General features: G+C 37.8%; 1 protein-coding gene across 1 annotated transcript; it reads right to left on the reverse strand.

Annotated features, from left to right (window-relative positions):
* Positions 1-1710: 1710 nt before the first annotated feature.
* Positions 1711-19914, reverse strand: plag1 (pleiomorphic adenoma gene 1). Its single transcript, XM_041065906.1, has 4 exons — positions 19777-19914; positions 11729-12085; positions 10309-11523; positions 1711-10260 (listed from the first exon to the last, which is right to left on the reverse strand). The coding sequence occupies exons 2-3, from the start codon at positions 11974-11976 to the stop codon at positions 10335-10337; spliced, it is 1437 nt and encodes a 478-aa protein (XP_040921840.1). The 5' UTR covers positions 11977-12085; positions 19777-19914; the 3' UTR covers positions 1711-10260; positions 10309-10334.
* Positions 19915-20269: the final 355 nt, after the last annotated feature.

Consider the following 20269-nt stretch of genomic DNA (forward strand, 5'->3'; position numbering starts at 1 on the left):
TGTTTTGGGTTCAACGGGTTCATCCCGACGGTTCAGCTCAGTTTACGCTATCTGCAGTAGGGGAGGACGGGTAACATGAGCCATTTTGAGCGTTCTGTTTGAGGTGAGGCACAGTAATATTTATGTGTCAAAGAAAGAGCTACCTAGCCAATGGCTACCTAATCGGCAGCTTGCTCTACAGTTTTGTGCAGTGTAGAGTTTTAGAGGTGGACACAAATTTGACATTGTTCAGCATGAGGCAGGGGGAGGAAGCTCCACTGAGGAACACGTTACACTGCTCAGAGCCTGTATTTGTCCTTTTCAGTCGTTTCTCTGAGACTTTTCCAGCATGCAGGAACAAGTGATGATCACATTCACACAACTAGTTCAGTGTAAGACAGCGATGATAATAAATTACAGAACACAATGTGCTTTTGCTTTTGCTCTGTTCCCTTGCAAATGATCAGCTGACCTCCTTGAGTGAGAACTTATTTTGAAGTTCCAAGGATCTGCATTGTCCAGGACTAAGCTTGCTTCTTGAGCGAAGCATCAATGTGAAGGCACAGAGACAACAGTGAGAGCAAGAAGGAGAATTACAGTAGTCAGCCCACAGAGTAAAATATATTTTGGCACAGTTTAAATTTTAGGGCTTTGCACTCATAACCCATCAGTCTGGTGACCTGTAATACTGGGATAGACTCCAGCCCTCTGTAACTTGTGAAGAGTGGGTTAGAGAATGGAAATTATCTTTGATTATTTGATCAAATAAACTAATGACATCAACTTATGAAACCAGCATCATACAAGAATTACTAACTTACATCCTATTTTACCTACAACATAATTGAGCAGCATCATTCAGAACACTTCCTCAGCACCATAAATCTGGTATAAATTTGAAAAGTATGTGCCAATGATGTTATCATTATGTTCTTTCTTGTAAGACAAAAGTCTGTCACATTAAGGTTTCCTTCCTCACATTCGTAAGTGCACAGTATGAGCTATGCATTATGTTTCACAGAAATTATATTGTCTTAAGGAATCATGTTGTCAGATGTGCAGGCATTACATCGGTAGATTTTTGGGTTAAGTTTGATACATTGTGCACCTTCAGTCCTTAAAAATGATTTAAATGACTTATATTTTCTGCACCATTGCTGTCCAATAATTATTGAAAACACTTGAGCCACGCTGTTGCACTGTGGGACATGTCTCTTTATTGCCATGAACACACACAATGTAGTTTGGCCTGACTCAATCCCACATGCACCACCTTGCTACCCCAAATAGTCACTACTGAAAATAGTCCTTAATAAATGCAATATTTTCTCCTATTTAGGTAATGGTTGCTAAAGACTACAATGACCAGCTATTTTAGAAAATTACTGGCTTTTTTTTCCAATGAAACCATATATTTGTGAGACATTTTGAAAGATTTATATCTTCACTAGGGACCAAGTCACTGTAATTGAAGTGCTCAAAGCTGTTGACGTTTTGTTTAAATAGTTAAAGCCAGAAAAGCAGATTTAATGTTCTCAGTACATTAAATGTCGCTGCTTTTAAATGTTTAGTTACAAGTTATGTCTATTTATCATCACTATTTAATACTTTACAGTAGTGAAAGTGAGTCCCTGTGGCCTGATGCGAATGGAAAGGCTCCAACGACTTACAAAGAAGCATAGATGCAGACAAAATCATACTGAATGATACATTTTAAGGAATGACCAAACAGACTGGCAGTTGGGTCATTCTCTTATGTTTATTAAACTTTCATTACATTGTGTAAAAAACACTGGAGTTGACGACTGCAGCTCTTCTCTCTCATAGCAGCAAGGTATGTAAGTCAAATCACGTTACTCTGCCAGACAATAAATAATCTGCCTCTTTGGATGATGTCAATGTTTAAACAACGGATAAAAGCTGCAGCATTAATTTTTATTTTACACAACCTATAAACATATACATATATATTTACTTATATATATGTTTATGTGAAATACTTTGCCTATATTTATAAAAATACAACAGTAGTTTGTAAAATAGATTTGAAGTAAAATATTGAGAATTAGCAATGAGTCCATCATTGTTGCAGGATGGCATTATTGAAATGCAATGGATAACAAAACCAACATGGCTGGAATGCAGTTCGTCGCTGAACTTCCTCCTCAGCACATTTTGAATGGCATCACATGGAGTCGTGTTTCTCAGCATCAGCACTGATGTCTTCATCTCTGCTGAGTGACTTCACTCAGCGCAATCTCCCACCAGTTTCCAAATGTCAAAACAGTCAGGCGGGAAGGGATTGGGGGTGGTGGGTGGGGGTGGGATTACAGGCAAGTCTGTAAAAACACTACAAAATCACAGTACAATAAAATATATGTAGCTATATAGTACAACCAGGCACACACATGCCAACTGTTCAGCTAAACTGGATACCTTGTACAAATGATACATTTAAAAACTAGAAAAGAGGTCTGTAGCACCTTAAGGAGCTTTAGAAGTATGTTAGCAGCTTGATCCAATACCAAAATATATTGCAGTATTGCAGTGTTTCTTACATACACATTCAATAAAGTTCACTGGTACCAATGAAGCTTATAAAAAAAAGTTTGACATGATTTGCTAAAGGTCTGTGCCTCTCACCGAAGAGCATCTCCTGTCTCTGGTCACAACGAGACTATGGGACACATTTTGTTTTTCCTATGTCTATGTCCTGGACAGTTTAGAGTTGCTTTAGAATTTTTAACATGATCTGATCCAAAACTCCAAATCTGATCTACTTTTTTTTTCCTTACAACTTCAATGCACAGTTATGCTTTTACTCTCCCCCTTCTGTATTCTGTCATACAGTCCATAGAACTTATACATCAAGTTAAAACTGCAGTTAGCTGACTGTAATATGTATATTCATGCAACAGCTTTCAGACAGAAACCACTACGAAATCAAGTAATATTTTTTCATAATGTTACACTGAGGTCAAAGGATGACAGAAGAGGACATAATTATCAAGGGAGTTACCGAACATATATCTTGTTTGTCTTTTCAACAACTAAACAACCCATGACAAGATGAAACAATTAAGTGCTCTATAACTGTCCATTTAAGCTTCATTATTGCCTGTGCTCTCACCTAACCCAGCGGCTGAAAAGTCATAGAAGGCCTTGTGAAAAAACTACACCTACAAAAATCTGTTTAAAGGTACATCATTTGATAAAAGCCCCCTCAGTGAGATACACAGAACACTTGTGCAAGTAAAGCAAAAATGACACTTTGATAGGAAAAACACTGTCAAAAATTGTACCTGTAAAAATAAAACATTTATATTGTATTTACATGTTACTGTTCTCTGAAAGAGCTAAAATATATCATCTATAATGTAATAAAGGTTTTAAACAAAGGTATTGTTGGAAATGAAGGCATTCAATCTACAAAAGTGCTATTATTACTATATATATATATATATATACACACACATATACATATATATGTGTATATATATATGAGAGAGAGAAAGAGGCTTGCTAATATCTCTTGTAAAATCACAAACCTTCACAAGATACAAAGAGAAAAGTTCCATAAATGCTTTGAAACATTACACATTCAACTCTATATTTCACTCAACCCAGAAAAATATTGTCTCTATTCATTGTCTCATCGAGTCCCACTATTCAGGAAGGAAAATGGGGAGCTTAACACTTCTAGTTCATCATTATTATTTTTAAATCCCGGAGCACAAAAACAACATGAGTATGTGAGGTAAATGATAACACTATTGGGTTATATACATATAGGTATATATGTATATGTGTGTGTACGTGTATATGTGTGTGTGTGTGTGTGTGTGTGTGTGTGTGTGTGTGTGTGTATGTGTGTGTGTGTGTGTGTTTGTATATGCATCAAACATTTCATGTAACTAAGATGCACCATCTGTTAACTGCTGTAGAGGAAGGGAAATTTTTTTGAAAGCTGTGAAGTTCACATTTATATTGTGCAGTCCAATATCCCTTGAACATATAAAAACAAAAGATAAAATAGGGACAAAAGTCCCTATTTTATCTGTTTTGTTCTACAAATAAAATATGCAATCTTTATTTTATGGAACAATGTATATCAGCTAACACTGCCTTTGTGACTGCTCACAAGGTAATGTTAGTTGATGTTGTCTTTAGGGCTGGGTATTGATTGAAATATGTCTGTATGATACCAACATTTTGATACTGATTCCAAAATGATACCATTTTGATATCATACTCTAAGAAATATGAACCCAGTTTTTAACTATAGGTCTACCTACTATATTTACTCTAATATATTTATTAGAGTTTATTAGAATACTCTTTTAAACAGCTTCTCACTGCCTAGATCAGCAAATTGTGATGCAAATTGTGACCAAAATATGGAACTTTGGTCACATGATACTTTTCTAATTGTCAAATGTTGTCCAAACCTCAGTATAACACTGTCTAAAATTAGCTTATGAGTTATGAGTGTGCAGCTTTCCCATTCTTTGTATGTATGCCTACGAGCTGGCACCTCACTAGTATAGGTGTGCATTTTCCCTCAGTTTTTATTACCAATTTGATTGAGATCAGGAACTAAATCTACAAGATTATGTGCTACACACACACACATTTCAGTCGATGACCAGCCCTGCTTTGTTGGCTAGTGATTGCTAGCACAATCTTAACTGCATAAGAAAGTAGGCAACAGTCATAAGCCCATAACTAATAACAGCCGGAAAACACAGTAACTGGAATAGGACTGGCAACTAACCCAAACATTTGCGACCTCAGCATCCTGTATGTTACTCCATGATTTGGAGTTTTCCTGATTTCCAACAATAGTCTGCCTCTTTAAATATGTTTTTGAGATCTTTTAATGTCAGAACAGTTATTTTGCCCAAGGTGATTAAACAAACTAAATGAAAAAAAAATCACAGAGTGATGTACGGAGTGCTGAGGTGATAAATGAGGATAATCCAAACTAAACAACTTTATATGAACCACAGCAACTGTGGTAACTATTCAAAGCAACACCACAGCCATTTGATATTCTAAATCTAAACACAGTCAGTAGAGGTAATGGCAGTTGCTAATGACATGTCAAAGCAATGCATCAGTGCTAACTGTAGTTTACTATTTGATTCTGCTTGCGTTTTGTTAGCAAAAATATGTTGAACCTTTTCCACTTAATAAATCTGCATCTGCTTGTTTCAACACATCACTTAAGTTGTATAATGTTTATACACTCTTAATACACATTATTCAAAACCAAGACCTTATTTTTAATAGCCGTCAAAAAAAAAAAAAAAAAGAATTCTAGATGTCTTGTGCAACATTCCAGCATGCATCTTTAGAAATGTTGGAGTCATTAACATAATCTAGAGGTTTCTAAGCGAAAGGTGATGTTAGAGGATGTTACTGTAATGTGACATTATTATACATTGTGGAAAACAATGTATAAAATATATGTGGTGTGCATCTATTCCATCACAGATGTTATTGTGCCATTTTTTAAAGGCCCTTTTGTATTTCCCACATTGATTTTAAATGACAGCAAACAGCTAATATGTTAAAATATCTCAATAAAAATAAGGCACAGCATCTGCTCACAATTTATGATTTGAATAAGAGTATGTTCATGCTGTTGACTGAGAAGTGAGGCATCTGTGAATGACTTAATGTCGAAAGAACACAAGGTGAAATGTGCATTTGTGACCATGTGGGCTGAATGAGGCACTGAAGGCCCATCTGGGGAGAAATACAGCTACTGCGTATGTCTTCTTTTCAGTACTTGTGACTAAACCACTGTTTCATTAGCAATAAATGCCATGTTTGGTGGAACTTCACTTCATATAACTTCGATTTTACCCTAATTCTGTCAGTTAAAAGCTTCAGGTAGTGCTAAGAAGGACCCCTCTCCATAGTTTGGCTGGGGGTGGAAGCCCAGACTGCAGAAAATACCATCTTCAGAATTTAAATAACAGATGTGTTCACACCAATTCATCCATGTCAAGACTAATTCTGTTAAAGATGCAGTTCACCTAAAATTGAAAAAACATATTTTCTCTTCCCCCTGGTTTTATCTATCATGTACATAGTTTTGGTTTAATCTGGTTTTGAGACTTCTACCACCACACTAGTACAATAAAGGTAAATTTTGTTTGAGGAGTTTAAAGCATTCAAAATTTTGAAATCATTTCAGAAATCCAACATTTTTTTTCTAGTAACACTGGCCCTGTCACTGAGGACTGTCCACAGAATATACCGTTAACTATTAAACTGTTAGTTTTCAGCCAATTTTGAAAATTAAAACATCTTATAATGATGCTGTGCTTCATCTAATACATTAATGCTTTTTTTAAACAGAATTTTTCCAACCCCATCACCAGACAAGACTGTAGATATAATACAATTGTGCAAAGCCACAGATCTGATACTAGCATTTTTAAAGTTCTTGCTTTCTACAATCTCTGTGCAAAGCAACACAGGTGTGGTTCAGGCTGGGGAAAGATCGTGGTCAATCAAAAACAAAAATGTATTTGCAGGTCTGTGACAGAACGCAAACTCCTTTATCCTGCATGTATGTCAGACATGGCACACACCCATCCACTGACTCAACTTGTGTGGACACAATTCCTATATGTTTCTGGACTGAATTTATGAGTGCTTGGAGCCTCTTACACCTCCCAAGTATTAGTGAGAAAGGAGAAGTCTCAGAAGCAGATATACAAACCAGGCCTCAACTACATACATGGGTAAATACAGTATTACTATAGGTTCAGCTGGGAAAACATGTTGAAGAGATTTGCCAGTGAGTGTATGAGGGCGTGTGTGTTTAAATGTCTTTTAAGGTTTTAAGTAGGAAAGACTACTTAGACAACTGATCTAAATCTAGCATTCTTTGGCCTAATGAAGTTTACTTTTATTTAATCAAGAAAAGGTTTGCTATGAATCTAAACCATTTTTCAGTACTGTCCTGCTTCACATTCATACAGTCCTACATATTTATACCTGGGAGATGCCCAGGCAACACTACAGTCCCCTATCACCTGTCCATAAGCAGCAATTCGGCAACATGCCTTGCTAGAGGGCACTAGAAGCAGTTAAAGGGGCACAATGGGGGACAGTGTAGACTGTTTCTGGTCAGGAACACTTTATAGCAAACTCTTTGATTGTGTGCTAAGCAAGAGAATCCTAAAATGGGGCATTTCCACCACAATATTATATAATGTAATATATTCCTTAAAACTGGATGTTTTTAGCTTGTTAGCAATACTTTGATCTTAAAAGACCGAGTGGGGACTAAAGAGTTGATATTTACCTTTTCACATGAACAATTCTTTTCATGAAAAATATATTACAATAAAACTTATGGGTCTAATGTGTTTTCTGTTTTAGTGGGTGACTTTCATTTTAATCTAAACATAAAGTGGAGCCATGCCAGAGGAAGGCAGAATATGTGGCTGTGGACATTAGTTTTCATTGTCAATCTGCTGAACTGATTCTGAAAAGTGAAATATTTTCGAACTTATCGGAGCTTACAGTATATTTGCTTTATTTCTGGACTTGGTTTGGTTGACCTGCAGGTTGAGTTTTAATATAAGCGGAGCACAGTAAAGAATGTTTATCATCTGCACACGTTGCACATGTTGAAAAATTATTATGTTTTTATGACCATTTATGGGAGTCAGGCTTTAAGAACGGAAAAAAAAACTGTCAAGTTGTGGAACAGTCACTCATAAAATACTTCCTATTAACATTTCTTTGTTTCACAACCTTTTCTTTTGGATAAATTACCAAAAAAAAAAAGAAAAAGAAAAAAATCACATTTGACTTCATGAGGAGTTGAGGAGTTCCAAATTGTTCCACACTGGATGAGAAAAATGTCTATTTCTATTCTATATCTAGTTCTCACTTCAAAGATATAACATGGCTACAATATTTGGTAAACAGAACAAACCTTTTGTTATAATTGCCACTGATCTCATAATTGCAAATTTCACTTTTAATAGGCATAAATGTGCACTGTAATAATGTATGGTTTCTTTAAATATAAAATGTTTAAATTGGAGTACATCATCGTAAATTGTTTATGCTATATTTGCAATGTATTGTCAGAGGGAATGTTGCAGTTTTGTTTTTTGTTTTTTTTTTTAATCAAGGAGGGTCAGGATCCAGGGAAAATATTAGGCTATATAGACTCTTGCTTTTCTAAAAAGCAAAGAATTAAATTCAGCCGCTAATTTGCATTTTTATCGTTCATTTTTCCACACCATTTTTGCTGACTTTCTATGATACATAAAATACAATGGTACTTGGTACCGTATATAAACACGCATGACTTGAAGATGTAAAATTAACTTTCTGCATCTTTCGCATACCCCCCAACTAAAAATTTTAGTTTCAGTCCAACATTCCCAAACAAGACAGTCTAATTACACTTCTTAGAAGTCTGTTTCCTACTAAATGCTTAGGTGCTTGACTACAGACAAGAAGGAAATAAAGGAGATACTTTGTGTGTGATTATGTATTTCTGCATTAATAACTTCCATTGTCCTTGTGGGGGTGCTTGTTTTGTGGTCCTTGATATAACCTTTGAAATTAAAAAACGACAGACTAAATAAGAGGAAAGTGGAACAGCTCAGTAGACTAACCAAAAAAATTAGCAATGCAACGCTGAGCCTGGAGTGCTCACTCCTAATGAAAGATAACTCTGCTGAGTGGTTGACTGGGTAGGGTGCACAACAGTGAATGTGTTTGTGTATCATGGGCATCAAGAGCACAATTTGTAAGTTCTCTGTGTGGAAACTGGTGCCTGGTTAATCTAGATACATGGCTGATATTAACTCTCCAACTAGGGATGCTGTGTTTGTAGTGGAGTGGGTGTTTAGAGGGCATTGATTACAGCCATTGATGTCAGCTCACTCTCTATGTTGAAACAGATCTTTTTTTTCAGCTACCTGTCTAAATAAATGTTTCAGCAGCTAGCAGCCAACTTTGTCTGTGTTTGGTTGACTTCGGTTTGGGGTTTGGGGAATAATAAGAAACAAAATAAAAGACATATTTCAGCTTTTATGAAAATGTTCCCACTGTCAGAGAGTTAAGAATTTGACCTTGACCTGAAATCTTCCAGAATGAAATGTAAAACTGTAATACTGTTGCTCAGTAGTTCCTAATCAGTACCTTGTTGATAATAATGTGGCTGAACTTCTGTTTTATGGATTGATCAAAAGGACCAGACTGATGTTTTTTGCATGTTTTCTATTTACTGTGTGTGTGTGTGTGTGTGTGTATAGTATATACTATATGATGTATTAAAACAATGAAAATGGACAAAAACATACAAGAACTACAGATTGGTCCTTTACAATCATACCACAAATAAGAAAGATGTAAAATAAAGGTCACATGTGAAGCCTGATGACATCACAAAGTTCAAGGTGCTATACAAAAAACAACATACATAGCAATCTGCATACTAAGGTCAGCTATTCTGAAGAAAAGAAAATGGCACTGTAATCAAATGACTTTCATTCATCTATGTGAAAATTCCTGAACTCCCAAAAGACTAATTCACCTTTAAACTGTCATAGCTCTCACTGTCGCTCTTAAGCCATGTCCACATTACTGCAGGAAACACAGGTTTTGCTCCAGTAATGTGTATATGGCATGTTTTTGCACTAATGGTTGTGGTGCGGTGCTCAGAGCAATGCTCCACTGAAATTTGTTTAAGTGAGTGCCTGAGCTGTGCTGACCTGTGTGAACACAGCCCATGACTGAGAGCTACTGTTTGTGCTGCAATTAAAGATGTATATTATAGCCTGCAGGCATTCAAAAAAGTAGAATATAAAACTATTATTTAGGTTATAAAACTAGCAAACAGCAAAAAACTAAGAACTTGGAATTTTTATTTGCCTATACATCCAGCAGAACAGGATTAATTAAGTCTCCTCTTATCCTAACACATCATTAGGGAGTCGTTTGTAATTTGCCAACTTAAACAAAAGATTGATAAGTGAAAAGAAGACATCCAAACTGTAGCTACTAGAAAGCTGATTAGGCCAACCCTTGTGTGGAGAGATGTATGTGTGCTACCGCTGTGCGAATCATTATGTGTCTGATGCATGTGTTAGTGTCTTATGTTGTCATGACAACATAAGCAGATATTTAAAGGACAGAAGTGCTAATATCAAACATGTTATTGGCATTTTGTTTTGATGTCTGTCTGCTGGTGTGGTTGTGTAGCTTGCATGTCAGCATGTGTGTATGAGAGTGCATGTGTGCACTCTCATACACACATGCTGACATGCGTGTATGAGAGTGCATGTGTGCCAGGCGCAGTACATACTGGATCACTGAAAAGCTTGATGGAAGCGGGGCAGTGTGGTGGGTGTGCTCAAGTTGGATATGAAGGAGGAAGGGAGCCCTTGAAGCGGACTCTCTGCAGCCTCTGGGCCTTCCGAGGACTCGGGGGGCAGCTGGACGAGAGGTGCAGGCTCTTCGTTGGGTGGATAGGCAACACCCTGCCCCCCATTGCCCCCTGCCTGGTTGTATGGAGGCCCATTGAGCGGAAGGAAGTTGAAAAGCTGTGAGAAGTCCATCAGAGAGGAGGATGAGGCCAGAGAGTCGCCTGCAGTGGCTGCTGCCACCGATGTGGACATTTTGGACAAGGACACCTCCTCACTCGCTCCCTCTAGCCCGCTCACTTGAGGCTCCAACTCAAGTTTGGAGGAGGAGAGTTGGGGTTCTTGGGCTGCAGAAGATGAGGAGGGCATGCTGCTCTGCAGCTCCATCAGGTAGGTCTCCAGTTCTCCCTTTAGATTCTGCTCCCGCTCCTGTGAGGAGACAGTGTATGAGGTAAAGTTGGAGCCCAGCGGGTACTTTAAAGAAAAGGGGTGTGTGGGAGTAGGGAAGGGCTCTGTGTCCAGGACGGGGCCTGTGTATGTGTTGAGCTGGTGCGGCCTTGGTGTCAGCATTCCCGGGAGCTCACCCTTGATGGCCCCAGACGCCAAGCCATATACAATGGGCTCCAGCAAATCAGCTGGCTCAGTTTTTACCCTCAGCAGCTCCTGCGGGTGGCTCTTCTTCATGTGACGTGTCAGGTGGTCCTTCCTACCAAACCGCTGGGCACAGTACTGACAAAGGAAGTCCTTGCGTCCGGTGTGCACCACCATGTGGCGTCGCACATCTTTACGGGTGTAAAACCGCCGCTCACAATGCTCGCAGCGATGCTTTTTCTCTTTGGTCCCGCCAGAGGACTTGCCAGCGTGTGTTTTGAGGTGCTCTAGAAGAACCCCGGTGCTGGGGAATGGCTGCAGGCACACTTGGCAGGTGAGATCTCCACTGTTGGCAGCATGGAGCGCGAGGTGGCGTTTGAAGCCCAGCTTGGTGTTGTAGCTCTTGCCACACTCCTGACAGGTGAACGCCTCCTTGTAGGGGTCATGAGTGTGTAGGTGATTCTTTAAGTGATCCTTGCGATGGAACATTTTCTCACAGTATGAACACTTGTGGTTTTTTTCTGGCGAGTGAGTTGCCATATGCCTTGGAACACAGACACATTCTATGAGCACTCAGAATTGTTGCAATCATGTTTTAAGTAGGCATGCTTTACATTACACATAAACACAAGAGCTGAAAACTAGTATTCATCAACACATCATTCTGACTACTTCAGAGCACTATGTTATCAAAGGTAAAGAGAAAAGCAACATGCCGCAGCCTGCTATGTACTGCTGCTTGTCTGTACCGTAGCAGCTTGTATTTGGAGACGAAAGCCTTGGTGCAGTCAGGGTGGGAGCAGCGGTAGGGTCTTTCGCCTGTGTGAGAATACGAGTGCACCTTCAACTTCTCCAGACTGTTGAAAGCTTTCTGACACTCTTGGCAGGGGAAATTCTTCTTCGGCTTCCCCTCTGCTCTCCTACGCCTCCCTGTAGGTGGCGTGAGCTTGGCTTTCTCCAAGATGTGGTCACGGTGGCCCTGGGTTCCTGTGGCCATGGCACCCTAAGGCAGACCAGCTACATGGACAGGGGCACAGTGCCCAACTAGTACTGATGCAATTATTCTATCCAGTTTTATGTGCTCAACACCGCCCGGACTCAGGGGCCTGAGAGAGAGAGAGAGAGAGAGAGAGAGAGAGAGAGAGAGAGAGAGAGAGAGAGAGAGAGAGAGAGAGAGAGAGATCATCTGAATGGTTTCATTTCAGGTTGCTGACTGAGTTGCTGGTAGTACAAAGGACACTGAAACCTAAATGAAAATAAATCAGCAGAAATACTGATCGTAGGCCTATACCATAATATGACAAAGCAAGTTTAACTTAATCTATCTCTTTCTGGGTTACCTGTATTCACTGTGCCTAACACTGATGATCCTGGATAACTGTGATATTGTGAAGCTGGTTATCAACTGGCTTAGTGAACTCTGAGTTTTACAATCCACAGTAGGTTTCCTTGCTGGGGGCAACTCTTGTGAGTGACTATAGGCTCATTATTAAATCAAACCAGGAGTTGGAACTCAGTCACAAAATTCAGCGATTTACTGTTAAGTTCAGGCTACATTTCCTGTAACTTCACAAAAAAAAGTTGTTCAGTGAATTGCTGGTGAAAAGGTCTTAATGTGAAGGGTTAAGGTAGTGTTCAGTATTCATTAAGAGTCAGAGCATCCAGAGATTACTACATGTTATACAGTTGCCCCTGTAGATACTGTAGCGAGATATATACTCAGTTGCCAGTTTATTAACTAACACACCAGTCATGAAATAAAGCCTACCTTAGCGAAAGTTAAATTACTCAGTTTCAGCAAAAACTTAGACTGCGTTAGTTTTAGCAAGGTGTACCTAAAGGTATACCATCAGCGTTTTGTGACTTGGCAGATTCATTAACTATGTGACCTAAATATGTTTATTTAAAAAAAAAAAAAGCTGGTGTTTGTTGCACATGATTTAATCAAGCTACAGTATTTTAGCAGCAGCACCTGGAGCATGAACATGTCCTGCTGCCGTCAGTGGCTGTAAGGAACAAAAGAGCTGACAATCTGAAAGCAGTTGTAAATGGTCAATGGCTGTATTCATGCAACACTTTTCTGTCGCGCATTTACAATTTTTCACCAACCATTCACACACTACAGCAAGCTACCATGCAAGGAGCTGGCTTGTCCATCAAGAGCATTTTGGGGTTCACTATCTTACACAAACACTTCAGCATGAAGAGAGGAGGAGCTTGGGATTGAAACACCAACCCTGTGATCGGTGAGAGATCAATGGAAGAACCCTCCTAAGCCACAGATTTACCAGGTGTGTGACATATCCTGGTAAAAGCCTTAATCAATACACCTCGGCTCACTGCAGACCACTTTACTGGCATTCTCATAAATAACAAATAATGAATCTGATAGAAGAGTGAAGTCTTAAAAGTCATGACTTGTATTTTTAAACATTATTCTGCAGTTGCTGCCCATTTCTGTATACAAATTTGATAGAAAATCTGTAAATTAATGGAACGCTAAAGCTGTATCCTCAGTTCTGATGCACTTGAATTGAACAACGTGGAAATTCTCTTACATCCCTATGTAGGGTCACCCAGCTAAACCTTGAAGCAGGTAGGTCAGAAATGCCTTTTCAAGTAAGAGATGATCACATGGAGGCCTCCACGAAAGACTGATGCAATTTGAGTTTTGTTCCAGTCAAAAAAAATAATTTATTTCATCTGATTGGTATAAGGTTTCATGATATCCTTGACACAGATCAACTAAACAAATTTAATTTTTTTCATTGATTTTGGGAGATTTTTTTTTTTGTGGAGTTCACAATCACAAGTGAATGGCCATGGAAAATAAATGGTGAGAGAAAAAAGTGTAAAAACTTGAGAGTTTAGCAACATGTACATCCATCAAACGCACAGACTTCCATTACCCTTCCTGCATTTCCTGGGAAGCCCCTCCCGGAACCACACCTTCCAGACAAAATATTATACCAATAGCTTATGGGAATATTGGATTGTTATTCTTGCAAACAATTGCAACAGTGTTTCAATCATATATTGAGTATCTTTCTCCGAACTCTGCTATGTAAAGCTTCAGCTTGAGCATTGCCCACATTTCATTCTGTGGCACCACAATATCCACATGACTGATTCTACATGAGGCTCTTGAGGAGAAGAAAGAACAGGATGGAACTGTCAGGGAAAACACACTGGACTAGGAAGTTTCAGAGGTGGAAGACAATACAGAATATGACCAAAATCATGAGACACCTGATGAGGAGCAATCAAGAGTTGAGGAGGAGAACCCTGCTGAGACTGTAACCTTCCAGTAAAAGAAGGAGAATTTGCCCTTCATCTTCGTCTTCATCCCCATTTGAGAGAAGAGGCAGACTGTCAACTGAGAATGTTGTCAGGATGACCCCAGGGTCGACAAGGCATGCCATATCCCAAACTGATAACATTAAATCCTGTTTAAAACTGTTCCTGATGGAGCCAATTGAAATCATAGTCCTAAATATGACAAACTTGGAGTTGAGATCAATACCGAAAATACAACTGGAAGGAGGTAAACTAGACAGCAATCCAAGCATACATGGGATTCTGTCTGGTGTTTACAGATCCAGAAATATATCCACCTCTAGCTAATAGCATGCAGAGTCGGATCAGGTATTTATTTATTTTATTTAACTGATGTGCTTTGACCTTAGAGATATCCATGTTGGATATTGTAAAAAGGGGCTTAGGGGCCCAGTCTGTTGCACCACAGCAGTAGCATAATAAAACTTCTGAAACCTAAAGGCATAATCCATAGATATGTTAAATAGGTAGCCAAAGTATTAAAACTGAAACTGAATACCACTCTCAGACACTGAAATCTTGAAACAGACAGTTGTGTTAGTGAGTTATTTAACTTTTCTGATGCTGCTGGAAGTTTATTTCCCTCAGTTAAACTCATAATATATATATATATATATATATATATATATATATATATATATATATATATATATATATATATATATATATATATATATATATATATATATATATAGTTGAAATTCTCCTCTTTGAAATTACTTTTTGGATGGACTTTATGAGATCAGCTTGTCTGACATCCTCAGTAACTTGAGAGGATGTTAATGATGGATCTGCAGAAGATTCACTCTCTTTGGCTGGTTCTCAAAGACCATGCTGATGAAGAAAATGCTGTTTCATTTATCAGAAAGCTACCTATAATACATTATATTACAATATTAGCTAACTAGCCATGTTGTAAACAAATATTAAACCAGTATGACACACTGCTGCCAAGCTGAATTCAGAAGAACTATGCTATATCCCATTACAGTTTCCTACTTTCTTCCGCTCTGAAGTTCTTATATTGTTTTAGACGATAGGTAGGTAACGTAGTTCCAATATTTCCCCCCGCTATGACACCCCTGTTGCTGGATGAATGTATGGTGTCTTTCAAAGGCTGCTGCCCGTTCAAGCAGCATATACTGAGTAAACCAGGCCAAGTGTGTGGTCCTGGACATGACAGCAGGTCTCCGTGGAGCACAACATCACATGTGATAATTTCCCTACTTCATATGCCCATGGCCAAGAGTTGCTATGGAAAAAAACAATCATGATGGGGACAGTCAGATGGAACAAGCTCAAACTTTTTCCTGCACCACTGACCACAAAGGACAGAGCTTGATTTTTATTTATATTTGTAATTACAGTGACACACAAACTTCTGTCCTATAGCCTAAGAGAAAAATAAATGTGCTTCTGATGAGCACCCTGTGCAGACATGATGCTGTGAGCACCAAAGAGGATAAGAAGCCTAATGCTTCTTGGACTACAAAAGAAATTAAGAAGTAGAAACAACCTGGATAAGATACACTACTTTTTATCCCTAAATGCTCATGTACTGTCCATGATGTTTTCATGGACAGAAAAAGCATGATGCTGAAATGCTTTTTCACATTGAATTACAATGTGTAGTTCATTCTATTAATTTGATTAAGCAACTAAGTTTTTAGATTTGATGAACTGAAAAAAAAATCTACAATGTAATATTTAAAATGTTACTATGTAAGACATGAAAAGCCTTGTTACTGGCTCATATTCATATAAAAGAATGGCTGCACAATGGCCCCTGATGTTGTTATTTTTTAACATCTTAGATGTGTGAACCTACAATGCTCTTGTAGCATGGATGGAGGTGAATCCAGGCTGGAATTAGAAGAAGACATTCAAGAAGAGGCTGTTCCTGGAGAAGCTGGGGAAAGCCATTGTGATGCTTTTCATTCAAAGGCGCCAACACTTTCCTCAAACACTAGCATCTACGGGATTGATGAGAGACACACAAGGGCCAGGACAAACGAGACAAAAGGAAGAGGTGCGCACACTGTGACCCAAGAGATGTAAACATTAGGATTGTATGCCTAAAATGCAACACACATATTTGCAAGGCACATGCAAAAACCATGACATCTTGTCGGGCATGTACATGGTTGATTGATTGACAGATTCTAAATCCTGATTATATGATATATCCTGATATTTTTTGTTTTTTAGTGGCACTGTTATTGTTATTGTTACTGTTGCTGTGTTATATTCATAATTTAGCTTTGTAACTGAATAAAGTTTTTAAGTATCAACAGTTTCCCCCTACATCTTTTCTTAATAAAATTATGACAGTCAGGTTTGACCATGACCACCACAGATGCTATTTTGAACCACTCTTTAAAAAACTGAGGGGATTCAGAATAAATGTCTTTTCAACAGACACTGAATGGTCTGTTATAAATAGCACAGTTTGTTTCCTCTGGTATTTACTATAGTTAAAATAACCCATAAATAATATGTATTTTACTCAAAAATTAGTTGTATATGTTCAATTAGCTCATCTCAGTGAGGCCTACAGAACTATAAGTTCCAAAGAGAAGTGCAAAACCTTTTTATAATCTTTAGAATTAAAGTGAATAAATGGATCTAACACAACATCAGGTGGTAAATATGCATTATAATAGATTTATAAACACTTATAATGGGTTGAAGAATTTAGACCAGGAACACAAAAGTTAGTATCATGTAACAAACACAACCCAAGGGTTTATCACCTTCCACTACAAGTTTGAGAATCTGTCCCAGTCAGCTGAATTAAAATAGGTTAGCTTTAATTATTTAATCATGAATTTCAAACTAGTAAATCTATTGCATTTTAGCTCTTGCCCCAGCCCACTCAGGTTTTAATTAACATTAACATTTAACAGTTAATTAATTAAAACACAAGTAGATGAAAATGTACTGAATAAAAACAGCAGATATCCAGCAGAGAGACAAAAACAGATAAATAGATCACATCCATCACCATACATTCTCAGATTATATTACTATTGAAACACACATGGGGATTTATCAATCAGCAAAGCTTTGCATGATCTGCATTAAGATATCTGGGATATCTGTCAGATTTGAAAGACAATTATTTATGTACACTGGTGAAAAGTTTTAAGTTGTACATTTACCCATGCAGCAAATGCAACATCATTCCTTCTGCCCCATTTTGATTGTGAATAAGGCTGATATTTCTGTATTCCTGTAACTGTACTGTAACTAAATTTAACTTTTCTCTTTAATTTGAAAGATGAATGATGATGTTTATTATTGAAGATGTTTGTTATTGTTGCTATTGAATGTTGATGTTTGTTATTGTTGCTATTGAAATGAAGAGTTTTCACAAGCACTTGTGTCTGCAGTGATCTCTACATAACAAATAACTAATTTACTACAAATAAATACACTGATAAGTGCTAACTGCTTTGCAATAATTAAGACTTATCAGTGCTTTTTACACATTAGTAAAAAGTCATGTATTCTTTAGCAAAAACTCCAACTTATTTTATTTGCATTACTAACCCTTAATTTAAAAGCAACATTTTATTATTAAATCATTGTATGATTCAAATTTTGTCTTTGTAAAAAAGTGACTGTTCTGTTCTGTATTTTCTTTTTATAATTTTGAATAATATTAATTACACTAATAATAATAATATTAACACACAGGATGCATTCTGTAACTAGTTACTCACTTCCATTATTCTCCCTGACTTTACTTTATGTACTAAATTTACTCATTTATCAAAAAAGAAGGTATGCACAAACTTGGCCAATAAAAATGATTCTGATTCTCATTAAATGTTTCCCAAATTCTAATTATTTTGTTGAAAATTTTTTAAAGTAAAAGTGTACTATAACTCATTTTTACAACATTACAGTTAATATTAATTTCCAGACAATGAAAATGCCTACTTGATATATTTTGTAAGACCAAGGTTTAGGAAGAGTTGTCATTTAACTGAAAACACATGTTCACAAACTAGGTTTTTCAGCTCAAAACGCACATTCACAACAGCAGCACTATATTGCAAATAAAAGAATTAAGTCTAATCACAGGACAAGAAATAAAACTGCTTCAAACTAGGTGTATTTATATAAAAAATGACAGGCTGAAGTAGGAGTAGTTCAGGACTTTCAAAAGTAATAAATGAATTATATTCCTTGGAAAATTTCCTTTTAGTCTCAACAGAATTTAAAATCTCATGTGACTGATGTCAGTAACCATTCAGTATGTAAAAGGCTCAAGACTCAAGGGTCAAAACCAAGCAACAGCAGTTCCAGAAAAGCTGCAGACTAAAGCCATGACAGACCAGAAGTGTAGGTATGGTTTAAGGTGTAGGACAGGTGTAAACAAAGACCTCAGTCAACGCTGACAACACACTTCCTCTCAGGAACTGTTTCAGTATCAACTTTCTAACCACCGACACAAACACAATGGCTACTTCAACTCGACAACAAATCTGCGATGGAAGAGGCTTCTGATCTCTCAAGTGTTCAAGCTTTTGAGAACAACCAGCTTGTGTTCAACGCTCAGTACACTGACATGACAGGCTCCTATACGATGTTATATCAGCATCAGCTATAGGACCAGATCTTGTAAAAGAGGAATTACTAACGTGCAGAGTGCAACCTGCCACACCAATCAAACTGAACAGAAGCTGACTTGTGGTCTTAAAAGAAGCTGTGTGTGACACGTTGGGACGCAGGCTGCATAAGCAAATCTCAAGCATTACCTAATTAGTTTGCCTGAAGTTCTACCTCCATTTTGCTACTTTATTGACAAGCAATTTGTTGCCATTCCTTGTTTATTAGGTTTACAGCGGGTCATAGCCGAACTGTCATCCGTGTGACAATACCTGGAGTGGATAAAAATGCGATATAGTTTCTAGACTAAAAGTGAAACAGCATGACAAAATGTCACTGTGGCCACTATATGGTCGCATTTGGCGTTATAGTTTTGGAAATGAGATGCTTGAATCGATAAGGACATGCTGACACTGCTTATGATGAAGCGGAGCCTACATTAGGCAAAATTAAAATGTGAATGCAGACAGCAGGAAAACTGACATTATTGCTGAATCCAAGTGCGCCTGTTCCTGTCGGTGTTCATCGCACTGCTGTTATTATATTAAAAAAATAAACTAAGTGTGGGAGCTATGTTCAACTTTACGCAACTTTCCTTCATTCTACTGATCCCCGTGGTCTTTAATGTTCGTGGACACTCACCGTGACACTAATAACACACATGACATATTTTTTTTTTTTTTTCCCAATACTTGTACCTCCCTTGGTTTTCTCTGTGGTCCCAAACTGGGTACTGATTAACACAAACTTTTTCCCCAGCTCACCCCTCTCTCATAATTTAAATAACCCCGATATTTTAATTCAAGAACTGAGTAACCGTTTACTTAATTTACATCAAACTTACCCCGGACGCTTTAACATCCTTTCTGTTGAGTTTTTCTTGACTTTCAACTATTTTCCGAATTTTTAATAATTTTTTTCTCATATTTTTTGCTAGACGCGGCGGGCCTGAAAATTGTTTGCTTTCCCCTCTTTCGAGCAGCCATTGTGTATGCGCTGCGATGCAACCGTACTAGGATTTAGCCACGCCCATTTGAAGTTCCACCCTCTTGTGCTTTTTGATTTGTGTAAGGCGCTGCCACTTTCACTTCAATGTCAGTTACAGTCCCTTTCAATAAAACTCAATTTTTGGACTTGCTAGATGTACTGTCAATCGTTTAAACTTGGTTTAGTGCAATTTACAACGATAGGAAGACCATCATGGCAGCCAAGAAATACTATTCGCTCGTCGGATTGTCAGTCTACGTTGTTACTTTTCTTGGGTTCCTATTGGCTAATGCTGCTGTCAGTTGTCGGTGACGGTATGGGTGATTTTCCTGGTGCGCTGTTGTAACAAC

The sequence above is a fragment of the Toxotes jaculatrix genome, chromosome 20, assembly GCF_017976425.1.
Source record: "Toxotes jaculatrix isolate fToxJac2 chromosome 20, fToxJac2.pri, whole genome shotgun sequence".
Classification (NCBI taxonomy): domain Eukaryota; kingdom Metazoa; phylum Chordata; class Actinopteri; family Toxotidae; genus Toxotes; species Toxotes jaculatrix.